Genomic DNA, 16,120 nt, shown 5'->3' with positions numbered 1-16,120 from the left:
CGGGGAAAATTTCCAAACTACCCATCTGCATTCACAACACTAACGCGTCGGCGGGCTGCTAGCGATGGGTAGTTTGGGAATTTTCCCTGTGAGAAGGTCCCACGTCAGCATTTTAACAGCGAAAATTGAGAAATAGTGACGGATTGGATTGATTTGATGAAATTGGAGAGTGCAAGGACTTTTCTGATTAAATTAGAAGTGCAGGGACTGAACTGATGAACCCTTGAAAGTACAAGGTAGTAAGTAGAATTTAATCCAAATAACTATATATAAAAAATAAAAAAAATACTAATAATAATAATAAAAAAAATTAAAAAAAAAGAAGAGGAATTGTAGCTTGCAGTCAGAAACACTCGAGGACAATTGACGCATCTCATTGCAGCAAGAGAAGGTTGCAGAAACAGGGAGAAGATGTGCTTAAAGACATTTGACTATTTACATGGTAAGCCTCGAGGGCAAACAAATCCTATATAAGTCGATGAGCTTAATTATGCATCGGTCAACTTCTAAGAAAGCATCATAGATTTGTAATGCTACTTCAATTAGGTGCTATTCTTTGTACAGAGAAGATGAATGAATTTAATGAAAGCAGGGTCAGCCTTTGTAAACCCCGAACATCACAGTCGGTCAGATACTAAATGAACTATATGTTTAAGTTTGTATCTTAATCTACGACTTACTGCTACTAAAAGTGTACAGCTTCACATCTAACATGAACCATTTGGTATTGTGGCATCAGACTTTTCCAATTTGCAGTCAGTTCGTAATGCCGCCAACCAGGAATTCAACTGAGAAAAGAGGGAAGAAAATCAGGGGATTGATCACACAGATTTTGGGATTAAGTAAAAAGAAAAGGTACCCTTGAAACAGAAAAATCTGTCCTACCTGTATCTCAGAAACACTAGAGCACTCGTACCGCAGTCCTTGACGTGTTAAAATATAAAATGCATATCGAGTTCCTTCATCATCTCGTGTAAAGCTTGGCAAGGGACCTATTTCAACAATATCAGATAATAGGGTGGAGTCTTGAGGACTTAGATCTGAAAGATGAATAAAAAAGAAATAAAGCTCGTCAGTGATCATATTATGTTACACTTCATAGGAGAAACCATGATGAAAAATGTCGTACGAGCTTCTTAGTTTGAAAACAGCACTACTATACCCCAGTTTGAGTTTTTGACCATAAATAAAAATTCGAACAAAAAGTACAATGCAATGAAATGTGAGATCAGGACCAACCAATCAAACCAGAATGTCTTAATGCAGCATTAAACTATATCTTGTTGCCTTACAGTGACAAAGAATTTGCCAAACTTACATAAACAAATTAAGGTGGCACAAGGAACAGGAGTATGATTAAATGGTTATGTACCTGTGGATAACAAGTAGAAGAACATGCAGGTCCCTTGCAAGACAACAAAGCGTGGAAGCCAGTCATCAACATCAGTATCATCAAGGGGAGGAGGTTCTCCTGGTAGTGCTGTCCACCTCTATTATAAAGAAAACAAAAAATGGAACAAGAATATGAACAAGCCATTTTTGGAATCATCCACTCAAAGTAAAATTTGACTTAGGGATAGTCATTACAGTTCGAATGTACAAATAGCCAGAGAGACGAGCAAATCGTAAAATCTCATCAACGTGTTCCAATCTGCATAAAACATAAGCCTTTCAGTGACTTCATTGTTACATTGTGTTGAGAGTTTATGAACCAAGGTACAGCTAACAGAAGTTGCTTCCAAAAAGCTCAGAATTAGCACTAATATGTAGCTTTCAATACATACATAGAATTAAAATGGTCAAGCATGAAGTTTCTTACTGAGCTTTCAAGTGAGCTTCCCTCTCTTCTATATCAGCAAGCTCCGTTCGAAGTGATTCTAGTTCTACAGCAGATAGCTCAACCTGCCAGTTACATTAGTGTAGCAGTCAGATACATAGAAATATCACAAACACCGACTGAGGAACTGGAAAAACTACTCAACCAACCTTTTCTTCACCATCCGTGCTAGAACCCCATGGCAACCCCCTTAGACTAAACGACTTCAACATGTGTGCAGCAGTTCTTAATTTTCCTAGACTCCAGCTATGGGACCTATCCTACACCAGATCAAGCAAAGTGAATAAAATCAACACACAGTCTCTCAATTTACAACACCTTACGATCTGAAACAGATGAAATTAACCTCAAGCAATTATCTGTTCTTGGACGTGAAATAGATGAAGTTACATTTTGAGAAGAGTCAACACTGGGTGAGGATGCTTTAAAATGATCTGGAATAACCTTTATCTTCCCAAGACCATCATCCATGAAGCTGATTTTCAGTTCTAGAATAAGGCGCAAACCTGTGTCCATAGCATATGATAAGAATCGATAATCAACATCATCTGATACAAACGGTAAATGAGCATACTATCCACCTCATATTCTATATGAGCTATAAACTTAAATTGCAAGATAGGAAGATAAACAATTGTTTTCAACTGATTTCACCTAGGATTCACTTTGATTCTCAAAATAAATCACCCAAAGAGCTGTTCTTATCACTCACAGTAACTCGAGGCACATAGTTTCCATATCCCTATGATATAACAAAAGAACCACATTCATTACTAGAGCTAAATAACTAGGAAAGTCGATAACTATAACCAATATTGCAAAGGAATATAGTTTAGTCTGAGTAAACCCTCATATTAACTATTTGAGTCACCACAACAGATTACATGAGATCCAAATCTAATTTCTCTGCATCTCCATGATTAAAAAAATAAATAAAAAAATAAAAAATAGACGAAATACAAGGAATACCTCCACAATAACAAAACTGAAATTTGAATTTCTGTTTTGCAGAACAACCCCACAATTCTCTAAAGAACCCAGCTAATCCCAATTTGGAACATTGAAACATGACAAGGAACAAAAGGAGCAAAAATTCATGAATAAAGGCTCCAACAAACAACAACAAACAACAACAACAGGCTAACTTTGCATACAATTCGATCGAAGAAGCAGTGTCTCAAACAAACCTGAAATCCCATGATCCAATCAAAACTACAACGTTAAGTACTTACATGAATTCAACAACTACTTCCCGGCTAGCTATAACAAGTTGCAGCATAATAAAAACAAAAACAAAGATAGAATCTTTGGGCTCAGAAAAGGCGGTATTAACGAAACTAACAGCCAAAGAAGGAAAGGCGAAGCAGAGAGAGGAGAGAAGATAATACATACCCCAGTAGAAAGAGACTTGTTTTTACAGAAAGGCACGAGCTTGATGGAGAGGGTCCTCTTGTTCATGGAAAGTGTTTGACCCCCACCAATCATGTTGACTATTTGGTATAGTTTGCTCCAGTTCTCGATGTGAGATGTCGATTTTGCCCTTACGTCACCATGTTTTACTCGGTTACGTAGATAATTAGATTGGTGTTATGCTGGCCTTTTGGGTTTTGTGCTGGTTTATAATAGTTTTCTAGATTGATTAGTATGATCATTATCATCCGCCACGTATATCTTAGATGCTTTGAGGATATAACTAAGGTGGTCGATACCGGTAATAATTTGACATGTGACAATAACCGACTAATTACAATTTACCAACAAATAATTTTTTTTTTTTTTCAAAAAAATAAACAACTTTGTTTAGACATGAACTTATGATCATAACCCTTATGATTTTGATTATTGATAATGGGGCTTTTTAAACATCATAGCCATCGAGATAAGATTGCCATCCACATTGGATTCCACCAAGTACATGGTTTAAGACCACAACTCCTTGTGCAAGTACACTCCTACATAACCATGGATAGATTTTCTTTCAAAAAGAAAAAAAATATGGATAGATTTTATGTAGTGGTAAACTAGTTTCATGCAATAATACACCAAATGGACCGGCAAACTGAAAAACACGAGTTTTTTTTTACTGTTTTATTTTATTTTATTTTTTATGACGACTGAAAAACACGAGTTGGAAAAAAAAAATTCAATAGAAATTTGTCGGGTGAAAAAAAGTAGGTTACTAATAGTTTGAAACAGAAATGATCTAAACGATAATATGATAAAAATGAATTGAACATGCTAACCAATATCTGCTTCCTAAAAATGCAATCATGCATAAACAGAAATGATCCAAGATGTACTTGATAATGTGAATTTCATCTTGTGGAACCATGATGGTAGAAAAAGAGTATCAGATGAAATGAGCTAGATAAAGGCCACAAACAGATAAGAGGAGGCATAATTTAGATCGGAAAAGGAAACTAGAAACTGTTTTAATGTGTACTTTCAAGAGCATCATGTATCCGACTTAAACTCACTGACCCAGGCTCAATTGACTGAGACATCACATTCTCAAATGCCTCACTAGACACTTTTGAAACTGTTATATGATCAGACCTAGAATCAAGTGACTTATTTTCCTCAGTGCTACCAGCAGAATGGAAGTCGCAGACCCCACTCAGATAACCAGGCCCGCTGGCAGCAGATTGCGATGCATTGTGGAAGTCGCAGACCCATCCTTGATGCAGCCATTTACTGTCTCTACATCCAGAATCATACTCGTATAGACTTGCCTTGGACTTGGTTCACATGATTTCTCCAAACCGAGTACATGAGCTGATTCATCTACCTTGTTGTGGAGTGCAGAACCAGCTGGGAAAAACTGCCCTTGCTTGAGCTCATTAAAAGATGAAAATGGCACAACGTCATTCTCTCGGTCACAAATTGGAACAACATCCAGTTTCTGTGCACTATAAAATGATGTCTGTTGTCCATCTATCAATAAGGGATGAGTTATGGCCCTCGTCTCTTCTCTCTGCTTTTTGTAAAAGGACATCGCTCTCTACAAGTTAACCACAAATTAAAAGCATTAAAGCCATCTGTTAGTCTATTGCAAAACAAAATACAAATACTTACAACAGAATGCATATATATGCAAAGGGTATATGTAGCGATGAGTTCCAAGCCCAATGGCTAAGCATAGAAAAGGATATTCTATATACTCTGTTGGTATTAATTATAGACCAGCTCAGCATGTTCATACCTGAAAAACAGAATCATCTATGGCAACAAAAAGAGAAGCACTTGACACAAGTTTAGGTAGCTCCACTTGGGTTTTTACAACTTCCTATATGACAGAGAGAAAAATAACAGTTAGGTTGAAAAGACTTGACAAGACAATAAACTACACTATTCCAATTATAAATTTTACCTCCAGAAAGAGAAGCTCCAAAGAATCTTCATCAATGCTTTCATTCTGTTCCACATCCTTTAGAGTCAGGCATTTATTGTATAGCTCTGGATGAGTAAGCTCTGCTGAAATGTCAAGCCTGGAGAGATACACAAGCCAAAGATGACCGTCATCATCCTTTGGTATCTTAGAAAGTTTAGGTAATTTCTCAGCAATACTTTTGGACGGTTTACATGGTTCCTTTGCTAAATCATCACTATCTAGACCAATTTCAATCTTCTGACCCTTGTCCAAATTAGTATCACTCTGGTTCTCTTGCAGCCTTAATAACCCCAAGCAAGTTTCATCTTCTTTTGCATATACTGCTGGATTCTCTTCCTGAGAGACTGAAGGAAGATGCACACCGCCAGTTGAGCCCTTCAACATATCTTCACTCGTCTCCAACTGCTGGCCGCCAATTGATTCTGTATTGTGGTTCCAATCAAATGTCCCATATGCTGGAGCCTCAGACCTGGTGGCAGCATTATTTGCATCTCACCCAGGCAATGGTGGGTATGAACTATTATCAACAGGATTTTGCCACCCATACTGATGCCCATGGCAGAAGTATCTGCCAGCATCAGGGACATGATGAGAAAATACAGGGTGATTTATATCCATCACAGGTCTTGCACTATACATAGGAAAAGCAGGAACTGATGCATAAGGGGATGAAAACCAACAGAAACTGGGCCATGCTGGAAATGAGTGAAGTTGTTCACGAGTGGAGAAGGCTGATTTGGAACACCTTTCCTGGCATTACCATGCACTGGTCCAGCATTGGGACAATTAGCCCTCTTGTAATGATTGTGTGGTCGACGAAAATTGGAGTATGAGTTGCTAGGTACTTGACCAGCATTAATAGAAGATGAAGAAGAGAAAACATCACTACCTAGAATTTTCTACCTACAGGAAGTTTCTTGGAAGGCAACTGCCAACTTCCCTTTCCTTCAACACAAGATGAACCTGTATCCTTGACACCACTACTCTTTCCAAATTTTTTGCTATCATAGTTGTCCCATGTAGATCTTGTCAACTTAGAATCATCAGGTAGATCCAGAGGAGAAGTGGAGGGTTTGGACTCATCAGAAATCAAATCCCTCTCGACTGATAAGTCACCGAAACTACTGTCGTCCTTGTCAAATAGTCTCTTGGTGCGTTTAGACAAACAAGGCTGCTCAAGAACTCCAGAAACATCTACAACCTCCTTTGAGGGAAGGAAATTTTGCCTTACTCTTTCTTCAGGTTCCCCATACTTCAATTCTGCTTGGATTGAGGGCCTAAACAAGGTCCACAAGGACATTAATTAGCAGAGGCTCTAGAGCTTAATATGGACAAGCCAAAAGACACAAAGAAACAAAGTGAAGCACAAGCAACTGATAAAATCATCATGACAAACCCAGAAAAACTCCAAATCCTGTATGCAGGTTACTATTATATACTTCGAAAGGACCAATAAAAATGGCCATTAAGTTATTTTGACTATATTAAATAAAGTCCAGTATGCCACTTGCTCAATAATTCCTTCTAAACAAAAATTCTTACTATCAGTCTTCTCTACTACACATTCATCATCACAGTTATCACTTGTCAGCATGGTCTACATTCTACAATATACATTTTCCAAACAGATGATGATAGGCACAATATGGTTCATTGGAAAGACCAACACAACCAGGATACCAACACATCTATAAGCATCCAAAAGTAAATAGCACATACCTCATTTGACCAATAGGCACAAAGAAAAGTATCATTTGAATATAATGCCACTTACTGCATTCATAAGGAGTACAACACAAAACTGCATTTTCTTAAACTTTTTACCACAGACTGAAAACATACCTGGATTGATCTTTTGAAAGATGAGAATGGGAGCTAGGTGAATTCCTCTGTCTGTTACAGCTTGCATTTAAGTCTGCATCAGCATGGTGTAAACGAGACCCTTTCTTATCAGCAATAGACTCTGCCATGACACTGACTTTCTTTTCTGGATCAAAATGTTGTTCCTTGGTACTTCGGGATCTACTATAGCTTCTGTCCTCTCTATCATCAGCTCTATTTCCCCTATCATCATTATACCTAGTGAATTCTCCAGCATTCTTTTCTGGATCAACATGTCGTTCCTTGGTACTCCGGGATCTGCTAAAGTTTTGGTCCTCTCTATCATCAGCTCTATTTCCCCTATCATCCTTATACCTAGTGTACCCTCCATCATTCTTTTCAGGATCAACATGTTGTTCCTTGGTACTTGTGGATATGCAATAGGCTTGGTCCTCTATATCATCAGCTCTATTTCTCCTATCATCATGAAACACAGTGTCTCCTCCATTATTCTTTTCTGGATCAACATGTCGTACTTCAGGATGTACTATAATCATGGTCCACCCTCTACTTCCCCTATCATCATTATACCTAGTCTGTTCTCCATCATCATATCTTGATTTCTTATACCGACTTTCAACAGCATAACTTTCATCATTTGCATGCTTACTACCCGACCTGTCACTGTGGTGATCTCTTAAGGCATATTCATCCTTGTGCCTATCTTCCCTGGACCTGCTATCCCTGTGCCTACTATCTCTGTCAGCATCTTCTTCATACTTAGCTTTATATCTTGCAGCATCCTTGTGCCTACTATCCCTGTCAGCAGCTTCTCCAACCATAACTTTATAACTTGCACCATCCTTGTCATGCTCGCTTCTTGTTGATCGCCTACTATCCTTCTCATCTCTCACACACTCCTGATATTCACACTTGTCAACAGACCCATCTCTGCTCCTCCTATTTAGTTTCTCAAGCTCGTGATTTCACACCTCCTCTTTCGAAGGCCTCTCTACAAAGTCATACATACATTATCAAGATGCATTTAAATTCATTATACACATATGGCCAATCCAAATATTTACAAATTACAACAAAGTAAATGCAGATTACAAAGCATACACCATCAGCAAAGTCATACATACATTATCAAGATGCATACATTATCTTTCGAAGGCCTCTCTACAAAGTCATACATACATTATCAAGATGCATTTAAATTCATTATACACATATGGCCAATCCAAATATTTACAAATTACAACAAAGTAAATGCAGATTACAAAGCATACACCATCAGCAAGAAAATAAAAAATCAAAACTTCAGGGAAAGAATTAAAAAAAAAAAAAACCCTGACGGAACTCTCCTCTTTACACTTCTTGCCCTTCCTTGTCCTCCCTTCTCTTTCATCTTCATCAACTATTTCTACCTCCGTCTCCGAGTCCGAGTAGCTTGAACCGTGCTTGCTCTGCTTCCGAGACAACGTCGTCCTAGAGCTGTTCGTCATGGTCTTTGAGGTTCCGCCGAGTAAAATGAAAAACAAAATTGTGAAATCAAGATTTGAAATTCAGTGACCGTGGGAAGGGAAAAAGGAAAGTTGATCGGAATATGAGAGGTCATATTGCCGGAAAACTAACCGCCGGAGAGGGAGAAGAAAGGAAAGGGGGGAAAGAAATTTGAGACAAATAGACGGAGGAAGCGAGGAGGCGAAGAAATGACAAGATTGCCCTCACTATTGTCGGTTCGGGTTGCTCCTTTTCGCCTTCCGGGTAACGTGCCCAACTCTGTAGTCTCGCAGTGTTTTTCTTTGTTTTGTTTTTTCTTTAAGAATGAGAAGATTACATTAAGGGTGATTCTAGTTGGACCTCCAAATTTGCTATTTGGACCTCTCATACTTAGTACACCTCTAATTTACTTTTTAGAATACTTGAAAAGCTAAGTATACCTCCTTATTTTTACCAAAACACCCTTGAACATGAGATACAACAATCTGTTATTCTACTTTTTATCTCTATCTTCAACCACGAGAAGAAAAATGAATCAAAATCACATGACATTGCTTTCTTATGAGTAAGTCTCTCCTCCACCAAAATTAATCAAATGGTTGGTTCTCGATCTTGATATGTTGTTGGAACCCCTTTGAATTTGCTAAAAAAATTGATTTCAAAGGTATTGGGTTGGAAGATCGAGTAATAACTATATCATAATATTCAATTAATTTAGTTTAAGAAAATTCCAAATCAAATTGTTTTGAATTTACCTTTGTAATAAATGATGGGTCATGTATAGAAATTATTATTCTTACTTAATTGTTTTGAGTAAATTATAAAACTATATAGGCAATATAAGGAAATATCGGGAAAAAAAAATTTAATTAAATGTTATATATATTTGGTTGGAGGAGGTAAGAAGAGTATTTATTTATTTACTTACTTAATTTTTCATTTTTCTCTCTTTGTCCTTATTTGTCTTTTCATATAAGTTGACAAAGTCAATTAATAACTGAAAAAAATTAGAGGTCCAAATATCAAATTTGGAGGTCTAACTAGAATCACCCTTACATTAAACCTTCTCAAAAAAAAAAAAAAAAAAGATTACATTAAACGTAATTTAAATAGTTACATCAGAAATGAGTACACACATGTATAGTCAATGTGATCTTGCAGTTTGTTAGATTTTGATTTGTAGAAAATGAATTGTTCTTTAATTCAAACAATTATCAGAATTAAAATAATATGATACAATTTCAGACAATAAATTTAATAAGTAGGTTTCGACTTCAGTTTTTATTTACTTTATCTTTCTTGCTTTGTGTAATATTTTTTATATCTAATTCGATGCTTCATGGATATGAAATAACAAGAATAATTCGACAAAGTTTTTTTTCTTCGATCATAATTCAAGAAAAATGATAGATATTACATGAATGTACAACTGATATTTTCTTTTTTCATTTTGTTCAAACTGCACTAGTCGCTTTCTATCTGAATTTGATGCTTGATATGAATTAACAAGTCAAATTTGATAACTCCACTGCACTATAAATCCAATAATCCACTTATATATAGACTGGATTTGAATTGGACTTGGGTATATCAAAGGATTGCGCATCCTCTGCCTAGCATGTTGTTTATTGGTGACTGGAGATAGAGAGGACAAACCTGGATACATCAAATACTTTGTGAAGATAGGATCATAGGACCCGGTTCAACAACTTTGAGGCCACTTAATATTTTCCTCTTTTCTATCTATTTCTCTCTCTCTCTCTCTATCTCTACTGCCTGCAATTATCAATCAAACAATGGCTTCCAACATCAGTCTCCCTACCTTTCAAGGCCCTCTTCTAAAATCCAATTTCCTAGGAAGAAATGACCTCTCTAATCTGGCCCCCAAGCCTTCTTTCACAGTTCAAAGAAGGCCATCCACCCATCACCTAAGAACATATGCCAAGTTTAATCTATTCGAAATCTTGGGAGGCAGAGGGCTCTTAAATGGTGAGCGAGGTGTTGAGAAAGAGCTTACAAGAAACGTCGAAGAACAAGCACCAGCAGCTGCTGGTGATGAAGCAGAGAAAACAGAGGGAGAAGAAGGTTCGGGAATTACTGCCATTGACAGTGCTCAAGAAGCTGCTTTTGAAAAGGAGATGATGGGGCTTACTGGGGGATTTCCTGGTGGCGAAACGGGGTTGCAAAAGTTCATTGAGAAAAACCCACCTCCCAAGAAACCACCAGCTGCAGACTCTGGAACAACAGCAGCGCTTGTGAGCTCAAAGAAGCCAAAAGCACCTGAATTGCCATTGTTACTACCTGGTATGATCGCCATAGTGAGCAATCCAAATAACCCATATCACATGTACTGTGGGATTGTTCAGAGAATCACTGATGGGAAAGCTGGGGTTCTTTTTGAGGGAGGAAACTGGGATCGGTTAATCACTTTTCGACTAGATGAGCTAACTCGCAGAGAGAAGGGACCACCAGGGAAGAACCCCAGATCCGCGATTCTTGAACCGCTCCTTAAAAAGGATTCTGAATGAGTCATTCTCTTTAATTTCTGTATCATAAGCATGTGTATTTATATTCCAAACGTGCAAATAAAGAAATTCCTAGCTCATATGAAAATCTCTTTATTTCTCAACTGTAAGTTGCACGCACAAGAGAGAAGATATGTCAAGGATGGAATTCAATATCACATATTTAAGTTGTTTGACTACATTTATGAATTTCAGCCAGTAGTTGTCGTTCAAACAATGAAAAGTGAACTAGGAGCACTACCAAGTGCTTAAAATGGTCAGAACGATGTGCAGAATATAAACCTCCATTATTTAAGCTCAGGAGAAGATCAGATGCAGCCACCCAACTGCCAAAAAATGGTTAAAACAAATCAGTACAGGAAAATCGATTTCAAGTTTATCATATCAGCATTTTGAAAATCTTGATGATAATGAATAATGGACTAGTTGCATGCTCATAAAGATTAAATTGGTATTTCACATTACATATAAGATCAGAAGAAGAAGAAAGAAAAATAGCACATCAAACAACTATATAACAATTGTAAGAACAAGCAATGATTATCATTTTATTCACACTGATGATGCAGATTTTCAGCCATTATATGTAGATGAAGCATCTATGAGTACTATGTGAACTGCAATACACCTTCAAATGTAATTTAACTCCTAAATTTTTTTTCTGGTAGAAAGATTAAAACTTGCAATGAATCACACACATATAGCCTACTGCATTATTTCTAGAGCAACATCTAGTCAGTGTTCCTGTTTCCGTAACTTGAGACTCGACAGATCCCAATGAATCATTAATCATATAACGTAGTTCTCATCCGTATAATACTCGTCGCTTGACCAGTTCGAAGGAATCTGACCTATAAAGTGAAATGAATTTACAGGCATGAATTGGTGAAACTCATGCTTCCCACAACTTTCACAACACCAGAAAATGATCATTAACGACAATTCTAGTGTGATAATTTAGTAAGAGAAAAGGACTAATATGATGCATCTCATCACTTTCACCTATGTAGACCACTAGTTGCATGTCAGTGGGTGGCCAGTGAAGAGGCAGGCATTAGGGCTGAAGAATTTGATCCAAGGAAAGTTGATAAATAAAACCATTAATATAAATTATTGCAATACAAGGTGAAAAGTTCTATATACCAAAATAGCCTCAATCTCTTCTTTGGATACTGGTGTTCGTGGGGGTTGTTCAGAAGCTTTTCCTCCCAAAGTTGTTGAAGCCTTTGAACTTGAGAAGAAAGCTTGAACAGAATCTCCAGCCAAAGGTGCTGTCTTCTGGGATTCAGAACCTGTTGCAATGAATTACAAGGTTTAAAGACATAAACAAATTGTCCATAAAGAACTAGTATTGAAACAAAAAAACAATGAGTAAAAAGAGAAGAAGCAAGAAAATTAAGAGTTTGCTCAAAAGAAGCATCAGAAACTAAGCCGAAGAAAATCAAAAATGGTGTTGTCATGTATATCAAAATATTACTCATGGACGCAGAGCACAGAATACTCAGCTACTCACAGTATACTTAATGTCATGTTACCATAGAGTATTATGTTGTATCATTATCAATCATGATTAGAGTTTCTAACATTGTTTCACTTCATCAATAATCCTCCTAAACCGGCTAACATTACAACGTATTAGACTGTCTAACCAAAGACCGATAACCTACACACACACACACACACACACTATGCTTATTGCAATAGTTAAACATGATCCCACAAGCCTAAAGTACACATGACTGAGAGCACAAAAGAAATCGATAAACTTTAATTCAATGGCTCCCAAGGCCAGTCTCCATAATTTATGACTATATATTATCAGCCCAAGATGTGGCTTTCCCCACTTAGACTATGTCTCTCTTACAAAAAGCATGAAACTGTTAACTCAATCAAGCAGCACCTCTTCCTTCGTAAAACTGGGGATACGTTTTGGGGTGTGCTGCATTAGTTCACTAACCTCAGGACATAATGGCTCTTCACTTTAGTGGACCGAGCACCGAATTCTGTAACCAGCAGAAAATTCAAAACTTGTACCAAAGCTTCCCAATAAGCAACCTCCAATAAACTGGCCTAATTACTGTTTACTGTTATAATGCTAAGAACATTCTCTATACAATAAAATTCCATCACTTCCATACTTCCCCGAAACTTCAATCTAAACCACTATAAAGTTACGAAATCAATCTACCATCTTAGGCAAATTCAACAGAACCCATCAGAATTTCAACGCTAAACACCAACCCATCATGCATAAACCTTGCAATTGCTATGTGTAAAAATCAATAAGGAAAACTGAAAAGGTACAGACCAGCGGGCTTTGGATGTCTCTGAGGAAATTTGATGCGAGGGATTCGCTTCATCAACTGGGCTCCACCCATCTCTCTCTCCTCTTCTGCCGGAGACGACGACGAATACGAAGAAAGAAAGCTTCCGATGTCTGTCTGTCCTGAGCAATTTGACAATGCAGAACAAGTTGCGGAATATCAACACGTGCGAGTATATCACGTTCGGCCCACTATCGGTGGAATTGGTAATTATTCGGCCCACTAAACATATCGGTCCATACACCGCCCAGGAAATGTCATCTCATGAATTGGTTAATTTGATAATATTACTTCTGACTATTTCTGTTATTGTAAATTTTAATTTTAATTTTAATGATAGACGATGGGATTGATGATTGAATGCAATCATGTGAATTCGTGGACATGATAAATTGATTATTTGTAGAAGTTCATGTTGGGGAAGAGATTTTGAGCATCGACGTGTACTTGCACTAATATGAATTGATGGTTGAATAACATCAAGTGTACTTTTTTTGTTAATAAAAAAAAAATTGACTACAAATATTGAGGGCTAAAATCTCTTAATAGGTGATGAGTCACTTCTATTGCCGGTGCATAGAAGAATTTTTGATTCATATTATAATGTAAATAATTATTAATTATTACGTTAATACAAAAAAGTATGCATGAGATCGAGTATTTGTGCTTGTCCTAAACCAATTGGTCAATTAAGTCTCTCATTCGACAGTTTCATTAATCAAGACTTGATGGCAGCCGCACTAGCCATTTATTCAAAAAAGAATAAGATTATTTTGACCTTTTTTTTTTTTTTTTTTTTTATAATTGAGGATTAACACCAAACTAGTTAATCCTCATTCTCTTGTTGCTATTATATTTTCCATAGCTTCAAAGCTTCAAATAAATTGCAAATGCAATTTTTTTTTGGGGGACGGATCCGCGGCATCATAAATTATAGTTAAAATTATACTTCAATTACCAACCATTAGATTAAAAGATTATCAATGGATGAGATTAGTCATAAAGAATATATCATTACCTATTATTTTTCTTTTCTTTTTAATTAATTAATCAAATCTATTTATTATGATTTAATAAAAATCAATAATTGCTATTCTAATTTGGAATACAATTAAGGAATCAAATCTTTCAATTGTTTTCCTATTGAAACTCATCTACTCCTCAAAAAAGAAAAAGAAATCGATCAGATGAGGCCTTTGACGAACTAAATGAAAACTTTAACAAACTAAATGAACATGAAAGAATTTTACACAACGTCAACTACTCAACTAGATATCATGAGACCTGATGTTTATCATCAACAAATGGCATGAACTGTACAATATTTAGAGCAAACAGAAAGAAAAAGAAAAGAATTAAGGGTAACCTATTGGAGATATGCAATGAAAATATGATGAATCTTGATTTTGCTCTGTCATCTTGATGAGGAAACGGTGAGAAAGAACCAATCAGTTTTCATCATGCTTCGTCAAAGGCCTCATCTGATTGATTTCTTTTTCTTTTCTGAGCAGTAGATGAGTTTCAATAGGAAAACAATTGAAAGATTTGATTCCTTAATTGTATTCCAAATCAAAATAGCAATTATTGATTTTTATTAAGTCATAATAAATAGATTTGATTAATTAATTAAAAAGAAAAGAAAAGAAAAGAAAAGAAAAATAATAGGTAATGATATATTCTTTATGACTAATCTCATCCATTGATAACCTTTTAATCTAATGGTTGGTAATTGAAGTATAATTTTAACTATAATTTGTAATGCCACGGATCCGCCCCCTTTTTTTTTTATGAACAAAAGAAAAACATAACAATAACTACAACACAAAGCCTCTAAGAACACTCATTCCCAGCTGATCCAGATGGAACGATAGGAACACAAAAAGGGGAAGACATTTATGCTAAATAGCAAAGTCTATATTTGAGCTCATTTTGATTTAACTTGTCGGCTATAAAATTTGCCTCTAAAAAAACATGTCTGAACTTGATAAAAGCAAAGGAAGCTGCAATTCGTTTGATATCATTAACCAGAATCTAGATACGCCAAGGAACTGAAATCTTGCTTAAGAGGCAATCAATTAACAGTTTGGAATCACCTTCCACCCACACCTTATAGTAGTTGTAGAAATTTGCAGCATTGAGACCATCTCTAAGTGCAATGGCTTCAGCTATCAGGAGTTCAGGACACTGGCATCACCAATTTTCTTTGAAACAACAAACAGAGGATATCCATCAGTATTTCTCAATAAAAAGCCAATAGAGGCTTTACTAACTTTCACATAACCACCGAAGTTGAGCTTGATTTGGTCATGGTCAAGAGGCTGCCATTTAATCATAATCATCAACTGCTATTGCTATATATTATATTTTTAAACCTTTTACATATCTCACTCTCTATTTTTTTATTTTTTTATTCTTCTTTTAGTTTCATCCTTTTTTTTTGGTAACAGGGAATCATTTAAGCTGCCCCAAAGCAAGCCCAAGAGGCTGAAAATAGAACCACAACATAAAGTCCGATGGACAAGCCCAATCGAACTAATAATAAAAGGAAACTTAATTTCCACCTATGCTCAAATAAAGAGCTAGTATAAGGAAATTAAACCTTAAAAAACTAAAAACTAGAACAGAGGCCCAATAAAATACAGAAACCCTAGCTATTGTAATCCATGCGCCGTCAACTGGAAGTCGCCGTTGAAATGCCGCCGGAAGCAGAAAAGCT

At 36.4% G+C, this 16,120-nt stretch overlaps 4 protein-coding genes across 15 annotated transcripts; 1 reads left to right on the top strand and 3 right to left on the bottom strand.

Moving 5' to 3' along the window:
* Positions 1 to 353: 353 nt before the first annotated feature.
* LOC133743859 (uncharacterized) lies at positions 354 to 3,369 on the bottom strand. 12 transcript variants are annotated; one of them, XM_062171922.1, is made up of 8 exons: positions 3,230 to 3,369; positions 2,184 to 2,343; positions 1,987 to 2,092; positions 1,820 to 1,902; positions 1,588 to 1,651; positions 1,373 to 1,490; positions 886 to 1,040; positions 354 to 788 (listed from the first exon to the last, which is right to left on the bottom strand). In XM_062171922.1, the coding sequence occupies exons 2-8, from the start codon at positions 2,306 to 2,308 to the stop codon at positions 708 to 710; spliced, it is 732 nt and encodes a 243-aa protein (XP_062027906.1). In that variant the 5' UTR covers positions 2,309 to 2,343; positions 3,230 to 3,369; the 3' UTR covers positions 354 to 707. The 12 variants fall into 12 exon arrangements, with proteins under 12 accessions (XP_062027906.1, XP_062027910.1, XP_062027905.1 ...); XM_062171926.1 differs by having other exon boundaries at positions 1,987 to 2,097; positions 2,228 to 2,343; XM_062171921.1 differs by lacking the exon at positions 3,230 to 3,369 and adding an exon at positions 3,070 to 3,223.
* An 806-nt stretch (positions 3,370 to 4,175) lies between these two features.
* LOC133706538 (pre-mRNA-splicing factor cwc25-like) lies at positions 4,176 to 8,030 on the bottom strand. Its single transcript, XM_062132080.1, has 4 exons — positions 7,071 to 8,030; positions 5,208 to 6,505; positions 5,040 to 5,123; positions 4,176 to 4,838 (listed from the first exon to the last, which is right to left on the bottom strand). The coding sequence occupies exons 1-2, from the start codon at positions 7,889 to 7,891 to the stop codon at positions 6,118 to 6,120; spliced, it is 1,209 nt and encodes a 402-aa protein (XP_061988064.1). The 5' UTR covers positions 7,892 to 8,030; the 3' UTR covers positions 4,176 to 4,838; positions 5,040 to 5,123; positions 5,208 to 6,117.
* Positions 8,031 to 10,162: 2,132 nt separating this feature from the next.
* On the top strand, positions 10,163 to 11,407 carry LOC133746297 (NAD(P)H-quinone oxidoreductase subunit S, chloroplastic). The gene has a single exon (XM_062174475.1). It carries the CDS (start codon positions 10,352 to 10,354, stop codon positions 11,081 to 11,083), a length of 732 nt encoding a protein of 243 aa, XP_062030459.1. The 5' UTR covers positions 10,163 to 10,351; the 3' UTR covers positions 11,084 to 11,407.
* On the bottom strand, positions 11,158 to 13,546 carry LOC133746298 (uncharacterized). The gene is made up of 3 exons (XM_062174476.1): positions 13,389 to 13,546; positions 12,224 to 12,372; positions 11,158 to 11,406 (listed from the first exon to the last, which is right to left on the bottom strand). The coding sequence occupies exons 1-3, from the start codon at positions 13,456 to 13,458 to the stop codon at positions 11,389 to 11,391; spliced, it is 237 nt and encodes a 78-aa protein (XP_062030460.1). The 5' UTR covers positions 13,459 to 13,546; the 3' UTR covers positions 11,158 to 11,388.
* Between the last annotated feature and the right edge of the window lie 2,574 nt (positions 13,547 to 16,120).

The sequence above is a fragment of the Rosa rugosa genome, chromosome 4, assembly GCF_958449725.1.
Source record: "Rosa rugosa chromosome 4, drRosRugo1.1, whole genome shotgun sequence".
Classification (NCBI taxonomy): domain Eukaryota; kingdom Viridiplantae; phylum Streptophyta; class Magnoliopsida; order Rosales; family Rosaceae; genus Rosa; species Rosa rugosa.
Note: the sequence above shows the minus strand (reverse complement) of the source record. Positions and strands in the feature narration are given on the sequence as shown.

Coding starts and splice junctions, on each gene's coding strand:
- LOC133746298 (XM_062174476.1), bottom strand. CDS start 13,458: ATGGGTGGAGCCCAGTTGATGAAGCGAATCCCTCGCATCAAATTTCCT. Junction 12,373..13,388: donor GAGACATCCAAAGCCCGCTG/GTCTGTACCTTT, acceptor TCATTGCAACAG/GTTCTGAATCCCAGAAGACA.
- LOC133706538 (XM_062132080.1), bottom strand. CDS start 7,891: ATGGTTGGAGAAGCTGCTGACAGGGATAGTAGGCACAAGGATGCTGCA. Junction 6,506..7,070: donor CTTTCAAAAGATCAATCCAG/GTATGTTTTCAG, acceptor GACCTTGTTTAG/GCCCTCAATCCAAGCAGAAT.
- LOC133746297 (XM_062174475.1), top strand. CDS start 10,352: ATGGCTTCCAACATCAGTCTCCCTACCTTTCAAGGCCCTCTTCTAAAA.
- LOC133743859 (XM_062171919.1), bottom strand. CDS start 2,906: ATGTTTCAATGTTCCAAATTGGGATTAGCTGGGTTCTTTAGAGAATTG. Junction 1,491..1,587: donor GCTATTTGTACATTCGAACT/GTAATGACTATC, acceptor TCTTTATAATAG/AGGTGGACAGCACTACCAGG. Junction 789..885: donor CTAGTGTTTCTGAGATACAG/GTAGGACAGATT, acceptor CTCTTTTCTCAG/TTGAATTCCTGGTTGGCGGC.